The 27625-nt window shown below is 37.6% G+C and overlaps 1 protein-coding gene across 3 annotated transcripts in view; it reads left to right on the forward strand.

Annotated features, from left to right (window-relative positions):
• Positions 1-27625, forward strand: part of CDKAL1 (CDK5 regulatory subunit associated protein 1 like 1) — a 383001-nt gene that overhangs the window by 123022 nt on the left and 232354 nt on the right. For all 3 annotated transcript variants that reach the window (XM_066189290.1, XM_066189285.1, XM_066189298.1), the window contains 2 exons: positions 4932-4980; positions 19097-19217. In XM_066189290.1, coding sequence (XP_066045387.1) covers positions 4932-4980; positions 19097-19217 — 170 coding nt within the window. The remainder of the gene's footprint in view (positions 1-4931; positions 4981-19096; positions 19218-27625) is intronic.

The following is a 27625-nucleotide window of genomic DNA, read 5'->3' on the forward strand; positions in this document are numbered from 1 at the left end:
GTGAAGCCACTGACTCCAGGAGAAATGCTTAGCCATGAAAAGCCCTCTGCCAAGGCTCCTTGCATGCTCCTGACCTCCAATTAACCCTTTCCCCTGGCTATTCTACTGTATAAGGCAAGCTTTAAGTAGTTTTCTTTTCATATCCAGTTTGAAACTCTGGAATATGATTAGTGGGAGTGCTGAACACTCCCATCAGCAGCACGTAACACTAGGAGCACTGCTGTGAAATAGATGGTGCAGGATAAAAAATGGTAAGTGCATTACAAAAACCAGGCACTTTATTTCTCAAGCTCTACATCTGTAATTAGTATACACTTTTAAGTTTAATGTACCTTATTCCTTCATTTGTAAAATGTTGCAGTGAGTAGAGTTTTGGTAGTGCGATTGTGAAAGGAAATCACTGGAACCTTACCAAGATGCCAAGTGTCAGTACATCCCTACTGCTTTGGCCTCTTAAAGGAGGAAGATATGTTGTATGGGATTTCTGTGGTGCAGTTCATTAAAGTTTCAATGATGTTTGCAAAACAGAGATAGTGATACTTACCTACCTTGCAGTGTTGATAGGGCCAGACTGCATTCAAGATTGTGAGCTTGTCTGCTGCCCTTAAAACAGAACTTTGCATAAATACAAATATCCAGTATGTACTTCATGAAAGTCTAATTGGATGGAATTTTACTCTGAATTATTTGAATTAGCAGAACTTTTTGGAAAGCATGCTGAAAACCTGGGAACAGGTGGACATGGTTCTTCTGTAACTTATGGCTAAGAATGATTTCATACAAATCTCAGCTGGTCGGCTTTGGCTTTTGAATTCTCATGTTGATATTCAGATAGGACACTGCATCCTGGAAAGTCAGAAAAGAGTGTCAGTCAAGCACATGCTTTTAAACTGAAAATTGGATGTGCACATAGAAAATGTTCATTTCTACAGCAGTTATGTACTAACGTATAAATTGAAGGGTGTAGCAATTAATTTAGATAAGAATCATCCTTCAGCTGTGTCAGTGTTTAACAATGAAAATCAGTTGTTTATGTGCTTCTCTGGGGTAGTCTCCTTCCCTTTAAGGTTTGTGTAGATCATCCTCTCAGAATACATTCCTAACCCACAGTAATGCCCATTACTATGGTCAGTATTGTCAGCAAAGGTTTTAAACACAGATGTTATCCCTCTGAAGCCAGGGTGGCTAGTCACATGCCGTTTGAAGTTATGTATTAAGCCCTAGATTTATCTTGCCTAAGTGCTGTAATTTGAGAGTCTGTTTTGCTCAGCTCTCTTTATGGTCAATGAAGATAGTTATCTCTAAGATAATTTAGATTTTTGGAAGACCTGAAGTGCCTTTTGAAGCCATGTATTTCCCTTTTACTGGCTTTAGAGAAGGGATAGGCTGAGTAGTCTTTTAGCATCCAGCATTTGGCAGAGATCCCTAAACAAGGTGAGATGAAACTGAGAGTTGGTGAACTGGAGTTAAAATCTTCAGGATTATAAATAGCATGTCCTAATTACCTAAAATAGATTATTTTATCTATGTAGTGACCATTTTGTTTCTTAATGATGTCAATGAGAATCAATGTGTAGGGTTTTTCCTAGATGAGAAAAAAAAAGATTGTTTTATAGTTATGTATGCTCACTCCTAGGGTGTTCATATTGGATCTTAGGAAAAATTTCTTCATGTAAAGGGTGGTCATGCATTGGACCAGACTACTTTGGGAAATGGTTGAGTCACCATCCCTGGAGGTATTTAAAAGTCATGTAGATGTGGTGCTCAGGGATATGGTTTAGTGGAGGGCTTGGCATTGCTGGGTTATTACAGATACAAATGATTGCTGAGTTGTACTTAGGCCTAGCTCTGATTCCACCAGGAAGGGTCAAAGATTTTTCCTGACCTTTGTTTCTACTCAGCATTCATGCTTTAATGAAACTCCTTCTATCCTTGGTTTTTCAGCAGTTTCCTGCTTTGGCTACTCTTTCATGGGTTCGTGAGCCCTGCCTGTGCTCTTGGCTCATACCAATCTCAGCCCAGATTTCTACATCAGCCTCATTTGTGGTGGTTGAGAGTTTTGTTGGGTTTTTTTTGTTTGTTTGTTTGTTTTGGTTTTTTTTTTTTTTTCTTTTTGCATAGTTCTCTTCAGCTCTCAACTCCATTCTGTCTGTAGCTCTTGTTCTGTTCACATCATAATGGAGAACCATTTGAAGTGGACAATAAGTTCAAAATGTACTTAACTAAGGTTCCACAAGATCTGTGGAACCAAGTGGGGTGCACTAAGCACACCCAGCAGTGGTGTCCTGCTGTCAGTCCTGGGGGGTTGGTTTTTTGAGACACTGCAAAGAAGTCTTGAGGAATGGTGTCATTTCCCTTCATACACCACCAGGATGTCTCTGTGCTTCATGGACTTCTTGATGCCTGATGGAGGCATTATTGGAGCTCTGCTCTGAAGGTTTACACATATCTTTGATACCACTCTAGAGCAGAATTATGCTTAAGGTTAGTGAGATGTGTGGAAAAGAATCCAGCAGACCTTTATATGCGGTAGAAAATTTAATTACTGTGACTTTGTAATTTTTTTTCTTTTTCATTCTCCCCCCCCCCCTTTTTTTTTTTTTTTTTCAAATAAGAAACTTATAAACCCTTTGCTCTTCTCACTTCAGATCCACCTCACATTTTCTAAAATACTTTCATCTCCATATATGCAAACTGGAAGAATTCCACATTTTTTCTTGAGAACTTGGGGCTTTAGCCAAATAATTTCCAATAATTTCAAATGAAAAATATTTAATGTGGGAAATAACATGTAAGGCAGAACAAACATCCATTTCTAGATGCAGATCTCATTATCTCTCAGACCTATAATTTTAATTACTTACATGAACCATCTTCTTGACAGACATATTGAGAATAATTTAATTTATCCAATAAAATGAAGATGCAATATAATGGTTGGTTGGGTTTTTTTCTATTTTTATTCAACAGGGGATTTGGAGCAATACAAAAATTCCTCAGATACACAATGCAGAAAGTAATTGGTGGTCAGGTTATGAACCACACAGATTTCTCATATTTTAAATGATTAAAATGGTTATAAACTTAAACAGTCTAGGACTGAGACATATAGCAATAATGTTTTAGGTAATGTAACACAGACTTTGCTTCCTGTCTATAGTGTAGTTTCAAATGTGTACACTTCAGTTTTCAAGTGCAGGTTTTCTATTTATTTTTTTAAACATTTAGTAAGAAGTATATATGTTAAATATCTTGAGTCATAATTTTTAAAACTATATCCAAAATGGATATGCACAGAAGTATGTAAATATGCATGTGTTCCATACGACTGCTTATGTGTGCTTTCTTTAAAAGTTGATTGCTAGATATGTCAGTGTCTGTTATGTGAATGCTTGTGATTCAGAAAATCATTTAAATACTTTTTTCAAGAAAATTAATAAAATGCAGATATTAGCAATACTATAACAATTTCTAGAAATCATAACTACTATACTGTATTCAAGAATTTGAAATGGTGGACATCCCTATTTTAAAAGGCTGTATTTCAAAAGGTAAAAAAAAAGAAAAGAAAAGAAAAAGAAATACACATTTACATGGACTTGATCCAACACCCAGACAAGGAAAGGAACTGACTCCCACTGACTTTAGCTGGGAATTTAAAATCAGGCTCCAGCTATAGGTGAGTTTTTTTTATAACTTCTATTAAACAGATTGGAAAAATGAATGTGAAGTAGACAAGATTGTGCAGTCTTGTATTTACAGGGAATTACAAACTCAGTGGTTTAGTGCAGAGAGACTTAATGGCTTTGATACAAGGTATCCAAGTTCCAGGCTCCTTGTTGCAGACCAGGTTCTTCTCTTGAAGCCTCTGCAACTTGTGCTTTTCTGCTTATTTTGGGAACAAGATGGAAAAGAAACTCCAAGGAAAAGACTGCTAAAATCATACCAAATCTAGTTCATGTAATGTAAATCTTAGAGAAGCTGTGTTTAAAAAGGAATATTGTGGAAAAGTTACAAACTAACTTAAGTGTGACAAGTTAGCTTTCCTGCATTGTGCGTAAATATCTGCAGTAGAATTACATGGAATAGGGGTTTGAATGAAAGCTCTGGAAAGGATCTCAGCTTCAAGAATTCCTGAGTGTTTAATTTTGCAGTGTTAATGTTGATTCCTTCTAGTTTATATGCCAAAATCTCTACAGTGTGTTGGCCATTGACTTTAAATAAAGACTAATATGTCTATTAAGAAACAACTGAACTATTTATCTTGTAATTGGTGAATTTTGGTGAATATAACACTAAAATGTAAATTTGTTGTTTTTGTTGCAGATGTTATATAATGGTCATTAAATATTATTCTGTGTTGTGAAAAGCATGAGGTCTTTTCTTACCATTTCCAAACACAGCTTGCATTAAGTTCAGGAGAATGTCTTGATCTCTTAAACTTTTCAACAGCATTTTTTAATTTCTTCCTATGCTCCAGTGTCTTTCCCCTCCAGTACCTCATTAATTTTCTCCCTCTACTCTGCCCGGACAATATCCTCACCTTTTTGTTGTGTTCTCTACCGTCCACTGTTATGCTGTGGAGACTGGGGTGAGGGAGCGCTTCTGCTGTTTGAGTCACACAGGTGCAGAGTGCCTGGTTCACCACTGCCTGTCACAGACCATGAACAGCACTTAAGGCCTGAACTCTTTTCTAGCTATTTGGTGATTTTTGCCAAACTTACGGGAGCTTGCCATATTTGAGGACAAAATCTGATTTAAATTGGGTGGTGAATTTTAAAGTTACTTTTGGCAGATTGACCAAAATCCACAGAAAATAAAAATTCTTTACGCCCCCTTAATACAGAAGAAGACATTCTTGAATGATTAGTTAATAGGAAAGTATGTCCAGTTGTTGACTACTTAGGTATTTACCTTCTGACTTTTTTTAGGTTCAGCAGATAGATCGTGTAGTAGAAGTTGTGGAGGAAACTATTAAAGGTAAGCATCACACTTCAACTAATTGCAGCTAGTTTGAAACATGTAAACATTAGCAGAAGTGCTGCTGGTGTGTTCTTCTTCAACCTAACACTTGCTTTGTGCTCTAGCTGAATGTTTGCGCAGAGCTATACTTTGTCATATATGCTTTGTGTAAGTGATAATTTCAGAGATGTTTTCTGTCAGGAGCACTGTGAACTGTTGGTTTCATAGGTAAATGATCAAGAGGACACTTCAAGAAATCATTTCATCAGTGTAGGTTGGTGTAAAGTATTGTATAAAGCTCCTGCACTATCTTAATTGAGTGTTATTCTTCTACTTCCTTTTGTTTAGTTCTCTGGTATTTTCTTCTTTTCCCATGTTTTGGCTTACCTCCCTTAGCTCTTCTCAGCAGGGCAGATAAATTATCTTCTGGTTTAATGTTCCTTTGTAACTGTGTTCCTTGTTCTCTCTGGCTTTGTTCGTGTGTGTACTCTTAGTACTTTGCAGTGAAGGAGGGAAAAAACCCAGTATTGTTTCTGCAGCCTGACCAGTAAACATTTGCTGTTAAATAAATATCTCTGTCTGGGTCTTTCTGGGTTACCTAAGTTTGTCTCCATTACTTATCAGGCCATAAAAATTACTGTTCCATGAAGCTTTAAATTATAAGGTTTAGTTTAATTGGCTGTCCTTTCAATATAAACAAGTGTCTCGTCCACAAGGCACTGTCAGTAACTTTAATGCTGGAATATGATTTTTTAAATTACAGCATGAAAGTTTAAAGCAGTGCAAATTTTTAAACAGAAAAAAAGCTTCTATCACAAAACTGTGTAGTGTGGTGTAAGGCTTCTAGAGCTTGTGGTTTGAAGGCCTTAAGATTTCACATTGCTTTTAATGCTTTCAGAAATGCGACCTGTACTTTTATGTACTCCCAACCAGAATTTTTCCCATATTGTCCTTAACTTAGGGCATCTATTTTGGGGGGATAAAACCTACTTTGCCATACAAACAAATAAGAAATACATTCAGTATATATTTTTTATTTATTAAGCTGAACTGTTTTCCTAGAAACATCATGGTGTTCATGACAATATGTTGGAAATGAGGATGCTTAATGATTTTTACAACAGTATTTCAGATCCCTATCTGCTTTTTTCCTGAATTTTATTTGTTCTTACGGGAGTAAGATGATAACCTGGGTCAGCATGCCCTCCCTTCACAAAAATGGGCTTTGTAATATTTATACTGACTCCAGATATTACTGCTTTTTTGATAACATAATTACTGAAGTTATGATGACTGAATGTTATATGACTAGAAAGAGTACAAGTAATCTAGTAGCAGCTGTTAAAATAACGATTTTCACTAAATTGATTTTTAGATTACATTTCTAACATTGATATAATGCTGGAAAATAATGTTCATAGGAATGTTAATGAGCATTTAAACTTTAAAAAACATTTAAAAACATTAAACTTTTAAAAGTGTGAATTTTTGGAAAGATTTTTGTTCCTTTCTAACTTAATCAAAATGATTAGAAAGCGAGCTGCTGAATTTCATACATAGTGCCATTTTCATTAGGGGTTTCCCGAAAGATAATGGAACACAGGATTTCTGAAGTTTTATTGGAAAAAAATGAACAAAACCCAGCTCTCTGTTTTGAGAGAGACATTGACATACTGGGGAGAGTCAAACAGAGATGGTTAAGAGGCTGAGACTGGATCATTTCTCCTCACAGGAGAGTCAGGATAGGCTCAGGGAGGGGGATCACATCAATGTATATAAATACCTGAAGAGAGGATGCAAAGAGAAGTGAGAGAGACACTTTTCAGTGGTGCCCACAGACAGGACCAGAGGCAGCAGGCACAAAAAAGCCCAGGAGGTTCCCTCTAAACACCATGAAGCACATTTTGACTGTGAGGATGACCAAGCACTGGCTCAGATTACTGAGGGAGGTGGTAGAGACTCCATCCCTGGATGTATTCAAATACTGCGGGCATGATCCTGGGGAACTGGCTCTCAGTGGCTCTCCTTGAGTGAGAGGGTTGGACAGAGTGGTCTCCAGAGGTCCTTTCCAGCTGTGACAACAAAAGTACAACCCATCTGTGACAATAAAAGTGCAATTGGAAGGAGAATCAAATTGGCAGAGATCATAACATATGATAATGGCTTACTTTGGTAAAAGCCAGCCATAAAAATAGGAGCTTTTACTTATATTTCTTTAATTTACTTAAAGAGGCTGCGTTCTTTTATGTATTTTGGAATCATGTACTAATGAAGAAGAATATGAAGCTCTTTTTCATGTATTTTATGAAGAGTATAACTGTGAACTTCCATTATCGAAGTGAAGTAAAGTACTGTAGATAACAGGACTGTTGATTAGAATATTTTATTATCTAAAATAGATACATGGTAGAAGATTAAATTAGTGTAGGATCAAATGAAATGTAACCCTTTGTTTTCATGAGTCTACATCATTGGTAACAGCTTCTGAAGCTGCTAATGCTTTCAGGAGATGGAGGTGTTGTGAGACAGGGGATTAAATACGAATTCTGAATTCAGAGCCAGCTTACACCAGTGACTTTTAAGTTGTGTATCTGTCACAGCTGAACAATGCAATTTTTTTCACAGTTTTTTTAAAGAAAAGCTAAAGGTTGGATGTGTGGTATACTTTTGAAGTGTGGTTATGTATGCATCAAAAGCTTTAAAATATTATGTATTGAATGTTTAAAAAAATATTTGACTGAATAAGTGGAACTTCATAGTGTCTGCGCTCTGTAGGGCAGATCTGTAGACTGGTCAGCCTAACTGAATTGTCTGGATTTTCTGTCCAAATTCCAAGGTGGAAACAGGTTACCCTGATGCTAGTTCTAAGTCTAAAAGTCTAGCTTTCCCTGACTTCCCATTTCTTAAGTGGTACCTTAGTTTTTTCTTGGATGCTTGAATTTTGTAGTACATAGTTTACAAAAAGGGGAAGTTTGTAGAAAGATTTTTTTTCCTTAACCTTTTTTTTTTCCCTAATAGTAATCTTTTCAGTTTTTCATGAAAATGACTTCCTTGTTGGGATTTGTTGAAAGCTTGCTGTACTCCCAAAGAAAATTGATTTTTTTGCAATTATTTAAAACTCTTTGTATGAAATATGAAAGGGTTTCTTCTAGATTTTTTTTCCTCAATCTTAAGGGCATTGTCAGGAAGACCTTATCAAAACAATTCCATGCTTCTGGGTCCAGAGATGGTAGTTTCAAGAAATATATCTTTATGGCGGTCTTTACCACATACGTGTGAAGACAGTGTTATTGTTAGTTCCTAGCCTTCCATCGAGATAATTCTGATAAACACTTTTTATGTGACTTTATCTTTTTATCCTTCATCAAAAAATGGAAAAGAAGGATGTGCACATTTGTTGTTGCACTGCCAGCTAAAGGAGAGAGAGCAAGAGACTTTTAAGAGGCTCAGTGATTTCTCATTTTTATGCCATCCTAACTTTTATCACAAGTGTTGAATTGAATCTTTGAAATCTCCTAATTAGCAGGTAAATTAGCAGGTAAATTGTCACTTCCAGAGGCAATCTTCAATAGCAGTGCAGTATTTGTATGCAGGTCATGTCTAATTAATATTTATACTGTGTCCCAAGGTATATTTTAACTAGAGGCATCTTCATGTACTTTTCATATGATATGGTAATTTATAATAGGAAACCTCTGTACTGCCTGTGAGGAACTAGACAAAATAATTCATTCATAGTCTCAGAAAGGAGTTTCTCAAAGTGAAGGCCACAATTGTATAGCTGCTGTGTCTCTCAGTCATCCTGATAAACAGAATGGTTTTGTCATGCAGGGTTCTGATTTAACAGTTTAGTAAACCTTGCTTCATCTGCACATTACCCAAATTTTATGTCTGGATTACAGCAATTTTTACATTAGGGCACCATTCCCACTCATGTGCTTAGTTTTCCAGTCAGGTGTTATGATAACATAGAATGTTAGGAAAGTATTGCTAAGGAGTTGTGGTGTCTGTGACCTAGCTGAAAACAGGCCTATAATTGATGTGTGTTCCATCACTTAGTAAAATTTATGTAAAGAATATAAAAGTTATTTGGGATGATCAATTTCTATAGTACGCTGCAATAAGCTGAAGATTTGTCTTTGGTGGGAACTGCAGAATGTCTTTATAGTGACTGCTCAAGTCAGCTTTTTATGAATCACTCTAAAATCTGTCTTTAAAAAAAGCCTGTGTGTGTATACAAGTTTGGCTATAAACAGTTTACAGTAGGCAAGAGAATACATTTTTTCTGTATTTTAAAGGAGGAGTGTTAACTGCTTAATGGAGAAATTCCTCTTTTCTGTCTTTAAATTTATGTCTTCAAGGATGTAGGTCTTTTCCCCCTGCTTTCTAGACATGCTCTCAAATCCTATGTTATTAAGGGTTTGTGGGGGTGGGAGTCGTGGGACCAGAGTATTTGTGTACAATCTGCTTTTAGCTTAGGCCTTAGGGACATGAGGGACATAGGTTGAATTGAGTTTAGTCCATATTGTGTCTGTCTAATACTTTCACAAAACATAGTTTTACAATGGGTCATTAGACCTGATTATAAAAAAACAACTGAAGGAAATTACTTCAGGGTTGAGCCCTTTATATTTAACATAACCTTTCTCAGCTTCAGTCACGTTGACCTGTCTGGTGAAGTTGTCCATCCATTCCCAGTTTAAACATTGACCATTATTTGCTAAACTGTTTAATTGTCCTCATGTGGATAGCAGTTAGGGATTCATGGTAGTTTCAGTGTCTGTCTGTTTGAAAATTAGATAAACGGTACCTATATTATGTATAGGCTAAAGTGTAGAATTTATACTGGATTGTACACCTGAGTGTGTGTGTGTGTGTTTGTATAAATATATATGTACATATATGAATGCCTGATTGTGAAGTAGTATTTGTATTTGCTGCTTGATTTCACTATAATCTGCTGCTAATGGTAGATAAAATAGTCTCTTTTCAATTTCTGTGATTGTGGGAAGAGTAGCCTTGACTTAAGAAGCTGATGACAGACCAAATGAAGAATAAAAATTGGAGGAGTCAGGAGTTCCTATTTGAGGAAAAGTATCATTTGGCTCCCAGTCAGGAAACTGACTGTTAGTGCCAAAGTGCAGCTTAGGGAGGGTCAGAGTGAGGGTGGTGGCCTCATCAAGTCCCTGTTTCTGTTTCTATCTCCTTTGAAAGGACATAGAAAGGGGGGGGGGGGGGGTGAGGGGGCGGTTTTGGGTGGTTTGTTTTATTTATTTCACTGTGTGGTGGGTTGACCTTGTCCAGCCGCCAGACCCCCACCCAGCTGCTTTCTTGCTCCCACTCCTCATGAGGGCAGTGGAGAAAATAAGATGGGATAACTCTTGGGTCATGATAAGGACAGGAAGATCACTTACCAGTTACCATCATGGGGAAAGCAGACTCAACTTGGGGGAAATTAATTTAATTTATTGCCAATTAAAAATAGAATAGAGTGGTGAGAAACTATAGCTACTTTCCCCCACCCCTCTTCTTCCCATGATCAGCTTCAGTCTCTCATTCCAAACTCCTCCATCTCCTCCCCCTGAGTGGTGCAGAGAGATGGGGAGATGGGCTGTGGTTGGCCCAATACACCCCCTCTGTGCTGATTCTGCTTCCCCACACTGTCCTTCTGCTCCAGCCTGGGGCATTCCTGTGGGCTGTGGGGATCCAAGAACTGCTCCAGCACGGATCCTCTGCAGAGGTGCAGTGCTTCAGACACAGGCTGCTCCGGTGTGGGTCCTCCACAGGCTGTGCAGTCCCTGCCAGGAGCCCTGTTCCAGGCTCCTGCTCCCATGCAGGCTGCAGGGGGATAATCTGCTTTGCTGTGCTCCTCTCCAGTGGCTGCAGGAGAATCCAATAGGTTGCTCGCAGCACTTCCTCCTTCTTCTCTTTTTCCTCCTCCTGCTCTTCTCACCTTGCTGCTCACCTTGCCCTCATACTTCTTTCCTCCCTGCCAGGCACTGTTTTTCCCTTTCTTACACCTGTGACAGCTCCACTGTACCCTGTGGCAGGGCTTTTGGAGCCAGCTGGATGTGGCACTTGGCAGCCCTGGCCTCTCCTCACAGAGGCCCCTGCAGCCCGCTCCACACACCCTGGGAGAAACACCACATCCCTAATGCTATTTCTATGAGGTAGAATTGTCTTTTATAGTGAGATTTGTAGAAAAATAAAGGCACTAACTGGAAACACTGTGTTTGAGGCAGGTTGGATAAGGCCTTGAGCAACCTGGTCTAGTGAGAAGAAACTTGCCCGTGGCACAGGGGTTGGAACTGGATGATCTTTAAGGTTCTTTCCAACCCATTAACTAAGAATTCCATGATTCTATGAATTTGCGCCAAGGGCTGTGTTTGACAGATTTAAGAGAATTGCGTGGAATTGAAATCGTATTTTCAGTGGGCAATACACAGAACTACAGTGAGTCAGTAACGTGGGGCCATGACTTTGATTAAAAGATTCACCCATCGTTCATTTGTGTGTATCAATCACTGAGGTTAATGGCATAATGTGGTTCATGTCACCTACCTCTGTTTTGTGTGCCCTGGAAATTTTGGAGATACTGCTATTTAAACAAAATTATGAAGTTTTTGTTGTCATCAAAACATTGTGGGTAGAAAGAGTGTCATTACTCAAACAAGTAGGGTTTTTTTTTTTTTCCCCTTCTGTTTTTTAAGAACTACTTTGACAACAAGCATTGGCTTATAAAGGACCTGGCTGGAAGGTGCCCCACTGTATGGTTTTTAAACAAAGCTTTTTTCATGCAGACATGCTTCAGTGAGAGCACCAGGTTGCGTTTTAATTGCATCTTTCTGACTGCTTACTGAAAGTGTGATGTCCTGAAGGGTACTGATGAGTTCCAAATAGTAATACCATGATCTGTGCCATTACCACTTGGGAGAGTTTAGCTTTGTAGGCTGTAATTTAAATAAAAATGTAGAGCATGATGAGGAATACACAGTGATTGTGGAGAAACCATTTGTGCAAAGGCAGATTTTAATTGCTTTTGTAGAACATCAATAGTGATGTGGCTCAACATTAAAATCGACCCTGCTGGAGCAAGAGATTTTGTTACCATCAACTGGTTTTTGCTCTTACAAGAAAGTTTATTGCTGTTTTTGCTGTGTCTGTTCAAATGCTTTTGGGCATGCGGGGACTATTAGGTGTGTGAGATGATCTAGGACTTTAGACAGGTTTTGTAATTATTTTTCTCAGTGTAGTTATTTCATTGATTTAATTTATACATTTGATAGAACTGACTATACTTATTATAACTGTCATTGTTATGACTATTTTGTAAGTAGCTCACAGAAACTGAATGGGAGATAAATAGTGGCACAGAAGAAGAAAACAAGCAATTGGGAGGAAACAGACTGGAAATCTCAGTAGCACAATTGTGCGTGCTCGTTGTTAAATGAGCCTGTGACGTGCACGGAAAAGGTGCCTTTTCTTCCAGACCCATATGTGCTCTTTTCCACACCTTGAGTGAATGACTGTCTTCCAGCATCCCTATTTTTCTGTCCTATTCACATTGATTAGACTCACCTGGACAGAGAATCCTTGTGGCTGGAAAATGTAAAGAGTATCTCATGATTTTGCACACAGTGAGAAGTTCTGCTCAGCGTTTCACTCTAAGGCTAAATTTGTTCTTTTCAGCCTGCACACCCCAAAACATTAGGCAGGTTACTTGTGCTGCTGCAGCTGGCTCTGACAATCCTGCTATCAGCACTTCCCTTCCTCATAATGCAGCCTGTTTTATCTGATTCAAAATGTCTTTTCCCTTGGAAGTTTCTCTCCAGGATCTCCTGAGGTTTTGAGCAGAATCTTTGATCCTAATCAAATGCGTTTCTTCACAGAGAGGTGAGGACAGAAGGTCAGGGGAACTCTTCCTGTAGTCGGTTCTTAGTATTGTCCTTCTGAGCTGTGGAATTGTGGCTGGCATTTTGAGCTCACAGGAGATTCAACGTTCAGGCACTTTTTCAGAAACACAATAACATTGCATGATCTCAGAATAAGCAGGGTGAAGCTATTGAATCGTGAAAAAAAAGAAATAGTGCCTTAAATAGGGCATTTCAAGTGCTTTTTGCTGTGAGAGAAGAAAATACTTTGGACATTTCAAAAATGTTCTTGAATACTAATATTCCGAATTTAACTTGGTGAAATTTTTACATGGACAGTAATTCCTTGTTAATAGCTATCTCTTGTTTTGTATGACTTCTTGTACAGTATGGTTTTAGTGCTTACAGATATTGTTAGGATTGAGTCATACACTGGAGACGTACCAAGAATAAAGAGGTATTGCATGTTTAATGGAGAGAAAGTGGTGTATGAATTTTAGCAATGTGGGACACCTGCAGACCTTTTCTTGTTTTTCTTGTTTGCATATCTTGTTTTTGAAATTACATTAAATGAATTTTAAAAAGCTCCTGTCTTCACCTGTGTGACACTCACATTCCAGAGTCTTCCAAAGCAGTATTATTGTTGGATGGTAATTCCAAGTGCAACACTTAGTAGTTCTCTGTGTTCCAAGCTACTTCCAAACATGCTGTATGCTTAGTAATGCCTGCACATTTCTATGGAGCTTTTTGATTTGGTATAGGGTGGAAAGTACCTTAATATGAAAGAGTTTTGAATGCAGAGACTGGATCAAACATACCACCTGCTATCAGCATCCTAATGGGACTGGATGGCTGGCCCAAGGCATGGTGCAGTGATACATAGGGAAAAATCAGTAACTCTGACAGCATTAGTCTGAAATATTCCCTGTTCCTGCCTGTACCAGATGAAGGAGTTTTGCTGTTACAGAACATTTCCATCTTCACTGATCTAGAAGAGGAATAATTTATATTAGTTGCTTGGTCAGGAGCAGGGCATATACCTTTCAGTTAGGTTTGACTTGTCTTCGCTCCCTGAATTTACTAGAGACAGAAAATGCCACTGATGACATTCAGGGACACCAATGTGCTGCTGGCCAGCTGGGGTTGGTTTGGGTGGGAGCATCCACACAGCAGAGTCCTAAACCATTTAGTGTCCTTGTTTTTGCACTTGTGTGTGTCTGACAGCATGTGATTGCTCTGGGGAGCTTGGGAATTCCTTTGAAATCAGTCATGTCTGCAGTGGGACAGCATGTTTGTGCTGCAGGGCAGGGAGAAAAGATGGGAGAGGAGCTTATGGTCTGCCCTTGCTTGATGCTTCTTTCAGTCTTTATTACTGCTTTTGGTTCATCTTTACACTTCTTCCTTTAATTTTTCTTTGAAGAAGTGTTTTCCCTTCATAGGCTTTTACCTTCCTTCCCTTAGCTACACTGCTCCTATGTGCTATTTTTTCCAGTGCTAACCTTGAGGAAAGGAAACTCTCTATTCATTAAGAACCAAACAGTGGTGGAAGGAAATGTGTGCAAGAGTACATGAAATAGTGCTTAATCCTGTTCCCTAAAGATGCTGAAGGAGATCAGACAGGTTGGTGAGAGACATCTGAGAAGTGCAGAACAGTGCATTGGCAGCTGTGCTGTGAGGAAAAAAAGCGTCTTTCAGGAAATGGTGAATAACCTCTAAGCATAGTGATGTAACTGGGAAAGAGTGGGTAACAGAACCAGCAGAAAACAATAGAAAATGTTGCTGCCAAGACTGGGGTTTCCTGCATCTTTGAGGATTTTCTGTAAAATAGTGGTTTTGAGCTGCTTGAGATATCTGCACTGAACTTGGAAGCTAATAGCTAAGAAATCTGTGTCTGGTTGGGAGTTGTGTTTCAGAGTCTCACTGTATAGCTCCAGTGGGGTATGCAGGGATGGGGAGGGACCCTTAGTGGGTCCCCTCTTCCATCTTTCAAGCAGATATAATTTCCCAGCAGTTCTTGAGGGGTGCCAGCCTATGGACAGAATGAAACTGACTATTATAGTATAGATTTACTTGTATCTGATATGATGCTGATAGCCAGGTAAAGTTTACTAAAATTTACTAAGCCAGGCTACTTCACCCCAACTTATTCTTGTAATTAACTAGGAAAGTACCCAGTCCCATTTAAGTCTGTTTGCTCCAATGGCGTTAGCATGCTTCTGTGGTTCTAGGTTGCAAGGATCTGATGTTAGCCGGAGGTTCACAGGACATTTAATGCTATAATCTTATGAGAAAGAAATTCTATTACCTGTTCCCTTCATATGTTTCTCTTTCAAGCTTTCTCCATCAATCCTGAAGCATACATTTATGATTAAAGGTATATGTACATGCAGGTAAAACTGTGCTACTTAGTGTCCTTTTTGACAAGTGAAAATACATACCTTGAAAATATTTTAATTTTGCATACTGAGTTATCAAACTGGACACATTTAAATGCCCTCTTTTAGCCTAACAAAAGGATTTAATATCCTGATTAATTCATTCCAATCTCATCCTTCTTGCAGATAGTGCCAAGTAATGTGAATTGCATCTACTGACTTCTATGTAAAGATGAGTTTAATATTAAACAGTTCTGAAAACCAGAGAGCTCTGATTTATTTTAAATTGTTCCTAGCTTGATTTCATTTGCACTTGCTGTGAGTGATTCTGTTCTGCAAGTGTCCTTGCTGGACTGGGTTAGTACTTCTGTTAAGTTGTAATCTGTATTAATTATCTACTAATTAGTGAAAATCTGCTTGGAAGAATGACCTAAACCACTAATTAACTTTCTCAGGTTTTGTTTTGTTTTTTCTTAATGGAATTTTATCTGCTACTAGACTATGTGGAAGTAGAAAAGTTATTTTTATAGCAGAAACAGTTAATAGGCCTGGATCATTTAGGCTTTCCTATCTAAACTGGCTAGATCTGTTTGTCTTTAAGCTGTGTTTCAAAGCTTGCATTGTAGAGTGAGCCCTCAGAAAAGGAGTGGTGTTTGTTTGATAGCTGAGATGGAGCACTCATCATTATGGTAATAGACTTGTTATTAACTCAGTTTTCAAAAATGTTGTACAAAACTTAAAGAACAAAAAAAGGAAAGAAACAAAACAAACATGAAAAGAAAGACTTCTTTTAAGTTGGGACACCTGCTTTGCTTAGGTAAGTTATGCAACCTGTAAAGTCAGAGAGAAGGTAACTTAATCAGATAAAACGCTTTAGAAGTAAAGCTTAATTGCAGTGCTTTGTCCCATTCCAAGCTTTGATAGGAGGTCATGAATGAGATTTAAAATTACTACTTTTTCTGTTTAACTTGATGTTGGTCTGGCCTTAATAGTGCCGGTTAGACAATCTAAAAAAAAAGTTATTTAGCCTTTTCTGAGTTGAAAATTGCAAAGTATTTATTTTTAAGTTTTCTTGAAATAAGTATGAAGAAAAAAATATTTACAGCACGTGAAAAAGTATGATTCAGTGTTTATCAAGTTATGTTTTATTAATAGTAACAATTCTGTAAACAGATGCTTTAGTGATTACTTAAAATGAAACAAAATAGTCCTTGTATGGAGTAGGGAAAAGAGGATTTAAGGTCATGAATACTGCAATTGAGGGGGTTTTCTTCTTAAGAAAAATAATTAAGTGTGCCTGCCACACAAGTCACAGTAGTTGGATGTGCATGTGCTGCTTGCTTTCTGGAAGCATTGAACACTCTGCTAATAGTCATCTCCCACTAGAGGCATTATTTTAGCCTCTGGTGTCTAGACTGAAAAGAACAGGCATGTTGTTATTCTTGAGTACTCCAGAGGTCTTATAAGGCTCATATTAATTCGAACTTCAGTGTCATTCAGGAGGAATATGGGAAGTATATTTTATGTGAGAATAAGCTGCAGGCCACAGATCTTGACTGCCAGGCCACAGATTTCCTGAGCTCAGGCTCAGGGTTGGGGTGGGTGTTAGCATTCAGTGGATCACATGGGAGATGGTCACAGAGCTGTGGTTTCTTTCCTGAATAAAGGAAATCTCTGACAATAGAAGAAGCTCAGTTTTATTCTCCCTCTAAGTTGTATTCTATCTGGAGAATGGCCTAATCTTGTGGGGTGTTTTTGGGGGTGGTTGCCTGTTTGAGTAATGCTCTCAGTATGAGAAAGGGAGAGCATGAGCTAAATTCCTGTTAGAGAGCAGTAACTTGCAGGACTTCTCCTTGTGAGGGTCTGTGTTCTAAGGAGATGAGGCCTCCCTGATTCTGCACTCTGAGATATTACCTGGGGAGGGGGGCAGGTTGATTTAGTGGTTTGTTGTTTTCATTTTGTTTTTTAAACTTAAGGATTGTTAACAATTCTAAGTGCGTGAATTTTAAGTTTTGGGTAACTTGTTGTTAAGCCTGATTTTTTCAAGACTGCTGTGAATCGTTCCACTGTATTTTCAGCCATAAATCCAAATACACCTTTAATATGGCAATGTGGCAGAATATTTAAAAAAATTGATAAACTGGATTTTCCAAATAAACCACAGTATTAAGAAATACAAAAAGGAATGTTCTCTGTTTCTGATTTAAGGCATTCACTTTTGTTATACAAGTAAGTAAAATGGTGCCATGCTTGCAGCTCCTCACTGAAGTATTAGATTAGAAAATAACTGTGAGACAAGGATATTGCTGTTATTCTAAGGAAAAGATAGAAGTCAGTGATTTAGCAAATGCTAGCAGCGCAAGCACCATATTACTAAATTGACCACAGGATGTAATGACATTTTTGTCAAATGCAATTGCAGAAGTAGTGCCTTTTGTTATCCTGTTGACATTATGATGTCTTCTATCAGTATTAACTATTATGTCTCCTATTGGTATTAACCTTTATGCTATCAGGTCAGTCCTGCTCACTTGTTAATTAGATCACATTTTTGATTTAGAATTTTTATGTATCTTTAAAAAATTTGAGGAAGATGTTATTCTAGAAGTAGTTGGGTTTTTTCTAGGCTGTTGTTGCCATATCAAGGAAATAAATTAAGAGCATGAATGCCACATTATTCAAAAATTAGTTTATGACTCCTCAAAACAGGTGGTGAAGAAGGGCTCTGACTGATGAAGGAATTAGTTTTGCAAATAGCTGTTGGTAACATAAGTTAGGAGCTTTAGTGTAACAGCTTTTAATTGATTTGAATTGGTCATAGGCTTTGCTGTGCTGGATGTAGCTCAACTTGCACTTTATAGTTTCATGCATTCCTCTCACCCCTATTTTACTCACATCCTATTTTAGAGTTAGGTTTTTCTTTCCTGAAATATTTGGTGGATTGAAGCTGTAAGGTCTACCATCAGGGAGCTTTCCAAGTACAACAGACACGTGCTTTCCCTTCTTGCCAATTTGAGTTGTTTTCCAACTCTATTCATGTATCTAACATGAACTTTCACTTGCTGTCTCTCACCTGCCTATGCTAGGCTTTCTGGTGTAAATGACACAGTCTTAGACTTAGAACTTGGGAACACTTAAGACTACCTTTTGCATTAATACACACCATTGTTTTGATTCTTCATTGTTAGTTCTTGCTTCAAAATATCAGTGTACCCTGTCATTTGCGCTCTGTAAATATAGGACTTGCCATGGTACGACTGATGTTGTAGGCAGTTGGTGAAATTATTTGTAGTTTACTCTCTGAGTATTAATGACTTCAGGAGAGTAGTTGTGAGACAGTTTTCTGACCTGCAGTTGTCCTGGTGTGGGAGGAATATGTGCAAATCTTAGTAGTCAGCTTAGCCATGGACAAGTGAGGATATGCTTTGCAGCACTTTCTCACTTACACGGTCAGGTAACCTTGAAATGTGTTGGTTCTCCATATAATAAGCTAAAAAAGTATTTAGCTGTTTATCACCTACTAATTTAGGTTTGAACGAAATTTTTGGGAACAATCTTTTGATCCTGCCATACAACTCATTTAAATATTATTGCTATGTTGTTATTTGCTAGAGAATCTGAAAATGAGACTGCTTAGATAATTTTAATCATATAAAACAGAAAATGCAAGTGTGAAAAGATAATTGGATGAAATAATTTGCTCATTTTAGGATGATTTATTTTACCTGTCAGTATCTCTTTTTAAATGCTCCAGCTGGTGGAAATATATTATTACTTCTCATTTTCAGTTTTTGAAATATAAACACTACTTCTGAAGAAGAGGAAATCAAAACAGCTATGATGAGACTTGTTCTTTGTAATAACTGCATTGTTTTGTTTAATTTGAAGGTCATTCTGTGAGACTACTGGGTCAAAAAAAGGATAATGGAAAACGTTTAGGGGGAGCACGCCTGGATTTGCCAAAGATTAGGAAGAATCCACTGATAGAAATAATTTCCATCAATACAGGGTAAGAATCTTCCAGCTTACAAAACGTTCAGCACTGTGGAGGAATTCCTTTTATCTCTTCCTGCAGGTCTAGTGTACCATTCCTAAGCTACGCAGAAGGAGGCAGGATGACCATTTTTAAGTAGTTTAAGATGTTAAATTGGATTCATTTTGGAAAATAAATACTTGCTTATTTGGTTACAAAGAGAGAATTTATAGGGTTTTTTTTCCCCCCTCCATGTTTTTTTGATTTCTAAGATGGTAGTTCCAGAATATTGTTAGTTACTCATTATGATCTGTAAACGTCATTAAGATCTGTCTGGTGTGATTGTCAGGCCAGATATATTAATGGCTGAATTAGATGCAGTTATTTCTGTCTTGCTTCTCTAACCTGTTTGTAAAGAGTCATCATGTATATGTTTCATTCTTAGATTCTTTTGAACAAGCTACTCTCTCCTGTCAATCAACTCTGGATGCCCATTTCCCCATGAGACTACAAGCATTTTTCTGTTCTGTACTCCTACTATGAGGAATTCTATTTTAATCTTCCTTCCCTTGCTGCTTTCCTTTTATCAATGCCAGTTGGTATCCTTCCATTTTGTCAATTTATTGATAAAAAGAAACAAAACAGGACAACAAAAATCACACAAGTCTGCTTCCGATTTTCCCATTTTCTCCAACTTATGTAGTAATTTCCCTGGTGGTTAAATTTAAAATGCATTGCTCTTGGCATCCCAGGTAGGTGTGAACTTACTGTCTAGAATGAAAATTAGAAAGTGGTGTATCTCAGTTTTGAGTTTAGATTAGCACGTTGATAAACATTTCATAGAGGAGTTTTGATACTATCTTCTTTCTTACTTGGTTGTCTTTTAGTGATGTGGCCTTCATAGTTGCTGTGAAACCTAGTATGCTGTTTAGGTCAGAATATCTGTTCAAGGCTTAAGGTGGTTATTTTTTCTTCCTCTGACTTCTCAGAAATATATGGGTGACATTTTGTCATATTGCTGAATTGTAATACCTTTTTAAATTGCAGTTTTGTTCATGGATTTTGGAGCCTGGGTATAAGCTTTTCAGTGTAGTTACTTCAAGTGTTCTAAATTCTTTACCTTATTTTCTTTCTAGTGAATGTCTTGTTTGTGCCCATCAAAATCCTTTTCATGATAAAAACCATTTTTTTTTTTACATTTGGCTGTGTCTGACTTTCAGATGGTAAAATTTTCCTTTTCCATTTATATTTATCGCAGTTTAATGTTATAATATCTGTCTAGTTGTAACTATTGTCAGGGTTGTAAGCTAATTGGGCTATGGTCTTGTTCATGTCTTTTGAAGTATAGTAATGGATTTAAGATAAGAAAATTAGAAATACTATTATTTCAAATATCAGATTATTACTAGTTTAATTACAGAGGTTAATACAAGGGTACTGTAGGGTGTATACACTTAGCATTAGATGTCTGATGAGGGTAGCCACCATTTGAAACTTTTGTTTAATGTATTTTGAACAGTTGTATTTTTTTACTGATTTTTGAAAAAACAGTTACTTCCCAAATTGATCAAATTGCAGACTGTTAACATCTCCTAAGAAGTTACTCTCAGAAACCCTTTCCTTTAAAACCTGATAGTTTACAAACAAAAATTACATTGTGTAGTAGTTCTTGCTGTTATCAGGTCAATTAAAATCTATTTTCTACCATAAGAAAATATTAAAAAAATATTGGAAACCACAAAAATGTATCTATTTCATGGAGAAGAAATTCAAATATGAGTTGATAAGGCCAAAGCATTCTTAAAGCCACAAACAAGTTATTTGTATAAGACATCTAAATTAACTACTGTCTCAATCTATGTTATATTGCCTGCTGTCCTCTCCAGAAATACAGATTCTTGGGTTTTCCTGTCTTTCTATTCCCCTTCCCCCTTCCCATCCTCTCCAGCTGTGTATCGTAGGTGACTTTCTTGTGTATTGGTGTGGGTTTGAAAAACTAAGCATAGCTTTAAAATGCAGCAGGTCTCAGCAGGTTCTGAAAATATAAAAATGTAATGAACGAAGAACAGGACAACACAGATGTATTAGTCACTGTGATTTGACTGCTAATTTTATCAGCTTTGCCTTAGTAGTCTGGTTATGTCAATTTTTAGTACCAGCACCACATTGGACCTGAGTTTTCTCTGTGTAGAGACTGGAGAAAACTTTGAAGACTAGTTTTTGATACAGTGCTGTTTATTAAGAGGTGAGTTTGGATCTGACTAGGTGGTCTTAAAATAGTGAAAAAATACTTTGTTAAAAATAGCTATTTTCTCTTTTGTAATATTGTTTGTCCGATACTGTTAAACAATAGTGCTTGGGAGCAGCATGAGCATGACCTCCGCTGTGAGGGAGGCCAAGAAGGGATGTGAGGGTGCCACCAGCACAGTCAGTGCCCACACCAACAGGACACCTGGTGCCATGGGGCCTGAGAGGTGCTGCAAAGCTGGGGGCTGGTAGTAGGACCCGTGAGCAGCCCCAGACATGGAAAATCCCATAATCACAGAATGTGCTGTGTTGGAAGGGACCCACAAGGGTCATAGAATCAAACTCTTAGCCCTGCACAGGACAGCCCTAAGAGTCACACCATGTGGCTGGGTGGTGAAATGGTCACCCACAACCTGGGTCTGTCCAGGGGCTCCAGTGTGGATCAAAAGGATATGAGATGGAGACAGGCCTGGGGAGAAGAGTACAAATAATGCAGGTCTGAGGAGAGGAGTGCAGGACTGGAGGCAGGCATGGTACTTAAGCTTAAGCCGGGTCTGGGCACAGAAGCCAGAGCTTCAGTGGGGCTGCTGGTGCAGACTGGGCTGTGGAGGCAGCAGCTGAGGCTGAGCAGGTCAGTGAGGGCCTGGGGGTGCCCACGGGGCTGTGGCAGGTGGTGCTGAATTACCATTTCCAGCTGGGGTTTTAATGAAACCTTGGCCTGTTCTGTAATTCTGTGGGGGAAGAAAGGGCTTATTGGAGCATGCATATTCCCTCCTCCCCAAAGCACTGGAGTCTTCGATGGCTCGCATTAACCCCTTTCCCTCTCCAGTAGGATGAATTCCTTTATGTGCATGGACATCTGCCAGCTGGAATTATTCTTCTGAGGGTTCAGAAGGACCGCTTAATTTTTGGGAGTCTCCAGAAATGCTGATTGTTAAGACATCTCTCATACCCATACATCTGTGTCTTAGTTTCTTAACTCAAGATGGTGTCAAACTTGGTAATTTTGCTTTGAGACTTCTTTTATTTTATTCTTCTCTCAGAAATGGAGGAAGAACTTTCCCGACCCAAAAACTTGTGTCCTTGTATAGTAGCTGTGAACTTTTTCTGTACTTGTCCAAGCACATATGCATGCCTACATATGCACATGCACCTCTGTGTTTGTTTTGCCCAGATTGCTGCTGTACATGAGTGTCCTCAGCTGCTTGCATAAATCGTATCTGTCCTATCAAGGGACAGACATATTGTGTCTCCACTACACCGTGCAGTCTGTAATAATAATAATTAAACCGAAGCAAACCCCCACTAGGTATGGAACATCCATGATCAGGTGCAACTTCTGTCAGTCGAGAGCCAGCTCAGAGGTTTTACATAGCGGCATGTTTGTCCCTAAAAAGGTGTTGTTCTGCCTTTACAGAGACCTGTGTCTTGTTCAGTGTTTGGCACTTCTTTTACTTAGGTTTTTTTTAAAGGAATGGACAGTTTTTTCCTACTAATTTTGGTTGTCCTGAGGGTTGTTCTTTTCTCATTGAGAAATCCAACCTATTTGTTTAAATTACCATGACAGTTGGTGGCTTCTGTCAACAGACTGTGACTCTAGAGAAAAGCTTCTGTCCCAGGAGTGATTTGTTTCAGAGTTTCCAAGTATGTTTGCAGAGACTAATGGTGAGTTACGGGAATGGAGGCACAAGAGATTTACCATACTTCTCTGACATGCAAAGATGTGTTAGTGACTCTTCATTTTTCCATATGCAGACACATAAGAGGTCCTTTACTATCCCAGTATCCCATACAAGCTGTAGATTGGCCTCTGTAATTTCCCTGTAAGAAATGAGTGACCTTTTCTTCCTGTATTGTTTGTTTTCTCTGTTATTGCTTAGAAAACACTTAGAAACGTTTTTCAAATCAGTTTTTTGTTTGTTTTTTTTTCTATAACATAGGCAGTTAAAAACCAGGGCCCAAATAGCTGTCTTAATCTTAGTGTACTCTGCAGTGATACTAGTAGACCTGAACCTAGAAACAGTGATTTGTTCCTGTACTCCAAAATAATTTTCTACTTTGAATTAAGGGCATTTGGTTAAATCTCTTCCACTTTTATTTATGTCATATGCATATATTGTACACGTCATCATCTTACTGGAACAATCCAGTTGGTAATAGTAGTAGAAGAGTGTGTTAAATGCTGTTTGGAGAAAAGACATAAATTTTTAAACTGATCTCCTAATGTGATTATTCCGTTCATTTGAAGTAAGAAAGAGAAATGTTCTCAAATTCATTTTGTATTACAGCTTCATTTAGGTCTAGGGAAAAATCTTTTTCTCCTTGTGGTCTCATCTTCAGTAGTGCCGGTTTCATAACCCATGTAGCCACATAGACAGCTCTCTTTAATGGGATCGAGACTTGTTTTTCCACATATTAATTAATCCTGTATCTTCTTTGTAGCTTGGACTATTACTCATGTATCTTTGTTGTTGGTATGACTTGAACTCCCTTATTACCACTCACAGACATTCAAATATGACTTTATTTGTGCTTTTTCTGGATGCCCTGGGAAGCATGAGAAGAGCGTAATATCACCTGAATATGAACCCACACTAGAATTTACTGGTGGGTGGATTTGCCAATAGGTCTGCTGAAGTGCTTTCTGTATTCTTTTTGAAGTTTCGACCTCTCCTAATGGAGCAGGCAAGTTATTACACTGTTCATATGACTGGCTAGAGAGGAATTAAAATACACTGAACAGGGAATTCAAAATCAAAAGGAACATAGCAATGTACATGCATGTATTAGACTAGATTATTCTGCAGTGCTGCACCATCTTAGAGAAGACCAATATGTTAATTAATCTCAAAAAGATTTTCAGATCTGCTTTTGTGCCTTAAATGCTAATTAAAGCATAACACTTAAAGCTTGGTACTCTGTTGATGAACTGCAACCGTTTTCCTCATGGGACAACCCTTGCTAGCAAAGTTTGAGAGTGAGCATACATAGTAGTGCTTAGAAGCATAATGCATCCTGCTAGTTTTGTAGGGGTGTTTTAAGTCATGTTATCTAGTGGTGGTCATTCAAAATGTTTCCAAGCTTCCAAAGAATCTGAATCTGGCAGAATAAAAAAACAAGAAAGTAGTTTTATATACAGATCTCAGTTTGTTTTATTTAATCTGGTGACCAGAAATTCAGCATTGAAAAGAAGCTAAAGAGTTATTATTGTCAATCCTGATTTTCCCAAACAGGAATATTTCCTGGTTATGTATTGTGAAAGGTCCAAATTGTATTTCGTCATCATTTTCTGTTGTAAGCAGATTTTTCAGTTTATATATTGGGGAGTATGAGAATTGAATTTTCTCCAAGAACTGCACTTTAATTTGTATGAGATCATGTATTAATTTTTAGATATATTTAATTTCAGCATTCGCTTTAGTTTGAACGTACAAAATACCCTGGAGTTGTATGTCCATGAAAGTGTAGGTAATTTGGGTTTTGGTATTTTTGGTTTTGTTTTTTTTTAAATTGTGCCAAAAAAAAAAAGTCATCAACTTGAATGAAATGCTTTTAGCTCTCTATTTTTTAAATGTTGTTATCTGAAATATTTGATTCAGTTACCTTTTCCCAGATGTAAACTTCACAGCATTAGCTGGTTTTCTCCTTTCTTACTTCTGATGTTTATTGACTAGCTACCTGTGAGGTGTTAGGTTGTGAAAAAAAGGTAAAATAACTCTGGTAAGAGGTCTGGAAAGTTTTTGGTAGTATGCATAGATTCATTTTGCTACAGGTAGTCTTCATTGAATCAACACCTATTTCAGGCTGCTTTTGCCATTAAAAGGAGATCATATTCCATGTCTTTGCTGCACTTGGGTGAGATGTCTGAAGAAAAGAAATACCAGTAGGCTTCCCCAGCCGGCAGTATATAAGGAGGGCAGTGTCATAATCCCAAAAATGAGGATAATGTCAACAGAGAGATCAAAAGGAGAAACACAGGTCTTTATTTACCTGCTCTGATGGAGGGACAATTTTTGCTTCCAGTTCGTTGCCAGTACACTGACAGATGTGTAGAGTCCAGTCAGAACAGTATTTATTCCTTGCCAGCATGAGTTACTCCACTGAGAGATACTGAAGTCCTTGGGAACACTTTAGGATGCTACTGCGGGATTTTGTCAGTGAAATATGCATCTAATTATGCTTGAATATGGTCTAGCCAGTCTAAAGAGTTTTAAATTTAAAGATTTAAAATGAATACTTAGTAACATAGTACAGAGATCTACTAGCATTCACTAGATTTTTTTCTAATTACAGTAACAAATTGCTATTTGTTAAACAAAAAGAGGCCTTAACTGTGACTGTTAAATCCCTGAGCTCTTGCAGTGACCTGTGTTGCCTGTACTGATTTTTGGCTAGTTGAACTGGCTGAGCTAGATTTCTACCTTTTTGTGGCATTCAGCAAACTTCACCTACACCTGTGAGTCCACCTCTGAAAATGCTTTGTGTGTTCAGTCACCACAGATTTCTTTGTAACAGGGATGAATTTTCTGGAGTCACCATCTTGAAACTATATCAAAATGTCTTTGATTTCTCAGATAAGGATGTTGTGGCTTAAATATGAGAGCATGTGAAGCCAGTGCCTTTCTGTGCTGAAATTCGTGGGATATTTCAGTAATAATCTCATCAGTTCAGCAGAACAGCTATTTCTTCGGCTTTCTGTGTTTACTCTTGTGAACTGAAATCTATTCCTTTGTACAAAGTTATCTCCAGATAAAAATATAGAGAGAGATGGAAAATGAAAATCTTTCTGGTATGTGAAAAATTGGATCACCTACTGTTTGACAGTGATAGACTTGTGGTTTTGGCAACTACTTGTATATTTTTATCTATCCAGCTAAGGCACAATGTTTTCAAGTTGCCCTCTAAAATATTGCTCTCTCCATTTTGAATTAATAGTGAGTCTGAATTACAAATCTGTTCATATTTTGCAAAAATCTTTGACTGAATACTTACAAGGATGAATTCCACATCTTCAATTTACCTGATTTAGTTTGTTTATTAATAACTTACACATTTTCCATATTTTAATGTTTTCCTTTTCAAGGTACTCATGTAAGTGACGCTGAAGTCAAAAGAAGATTCTGATTTTTAGAATACAAGATGAAAACATGTTTTGATTTACATTCAGTATTATGCTTGGAGAGACCAAATAGTATTTTTTTGGATTACAACAATATAGTTAGTATATAATTACATATTACATGAACACGTATTTACTTCTAGTGGAGTTCAAGGAAGACACTTGGAGTGAACTCCCCAGGAAATATGAAGCTATATAGAATTACTTTGGCCCTACCTTACCTTATAAATTTTAAATAGGCACTTTTCATAACTGTTTAGCTCAAACACTGATGACTTGCTAGAGCCTGTCATATCAGTTACCCTCAGAAACAGGAAAAGTAGAAAGTCTGGAAAGGTACTGTATGTGTTTTTGGAAGGAAACTTCTGCATCAGGCTTTTTTGTTTATATTTTAATCAGCATTTGCATGTTCATATGTTTAGATTTTAGCTCTGCTGTCCACCAAGCAGGTATTTCAAATGTGCATGTAACAGGTATCAATCTGTTCTGTTTTGGCACAATTCACAAAACAATTTCCAATGAAAATTATGGATGCCATAGTTGTGTGTATCTAGGCATTTTAATTTTAATAATAAAATCTGGAAAGCTAGTGGTCCAAAACTTGCAGAAACCACATTGCTGTAACTGAGGGAAAAGGAAAACCAGTTGTTACAACAGAAAGTCTTAACAATCTTTTTTGCCCAAGGTCTCTTTCCACTGCAACTTACTGTAACTCACATCTAAGGTCATTATTTCTTAATTAGATATTTAAATAGCATATTGATGGCACTCTCTGAAATATTTCTCTCTTTTTATTGCTATTTTCTTGCAATTATTACAAATAAATTTTTTAGAAGTAGTATAAAATTATATGTAATAGTCTGCTACAAAAAGTGCTACAAAATCACTAGCTGCTTCATGGTAGCAATTACACTGAAAACTTGGGAAAATTGTATTGTTTATCATAAAGAGGTGATGTATCAGTGTGGCTCACATTCTGATCTTACCAGCTGTTGTCCTTGTAGTCATTTCTGTTCTGTGTGTCTGTCTTGTTCCTGTGTCCCCATCACTGAGAATGTCCCTGCTCACCTGTGCTTCC

Source organism: Chamaea fasciata, unplaced genomic scaffold (assembly GCF_029207755.1).
Source record: "Chamaea fasciata isolate MVZ Bird 193981 ecotype frontalis unplaced genomic scaffold, bChaFas1.0.hap1 SCAF_1, whole genome shotgun sequence".
NCBI lineage: Eukaryota > Metazoa > Chordata > Aves > Passeriformes > Sylviidae > Chamaea > Chamaea fasciata.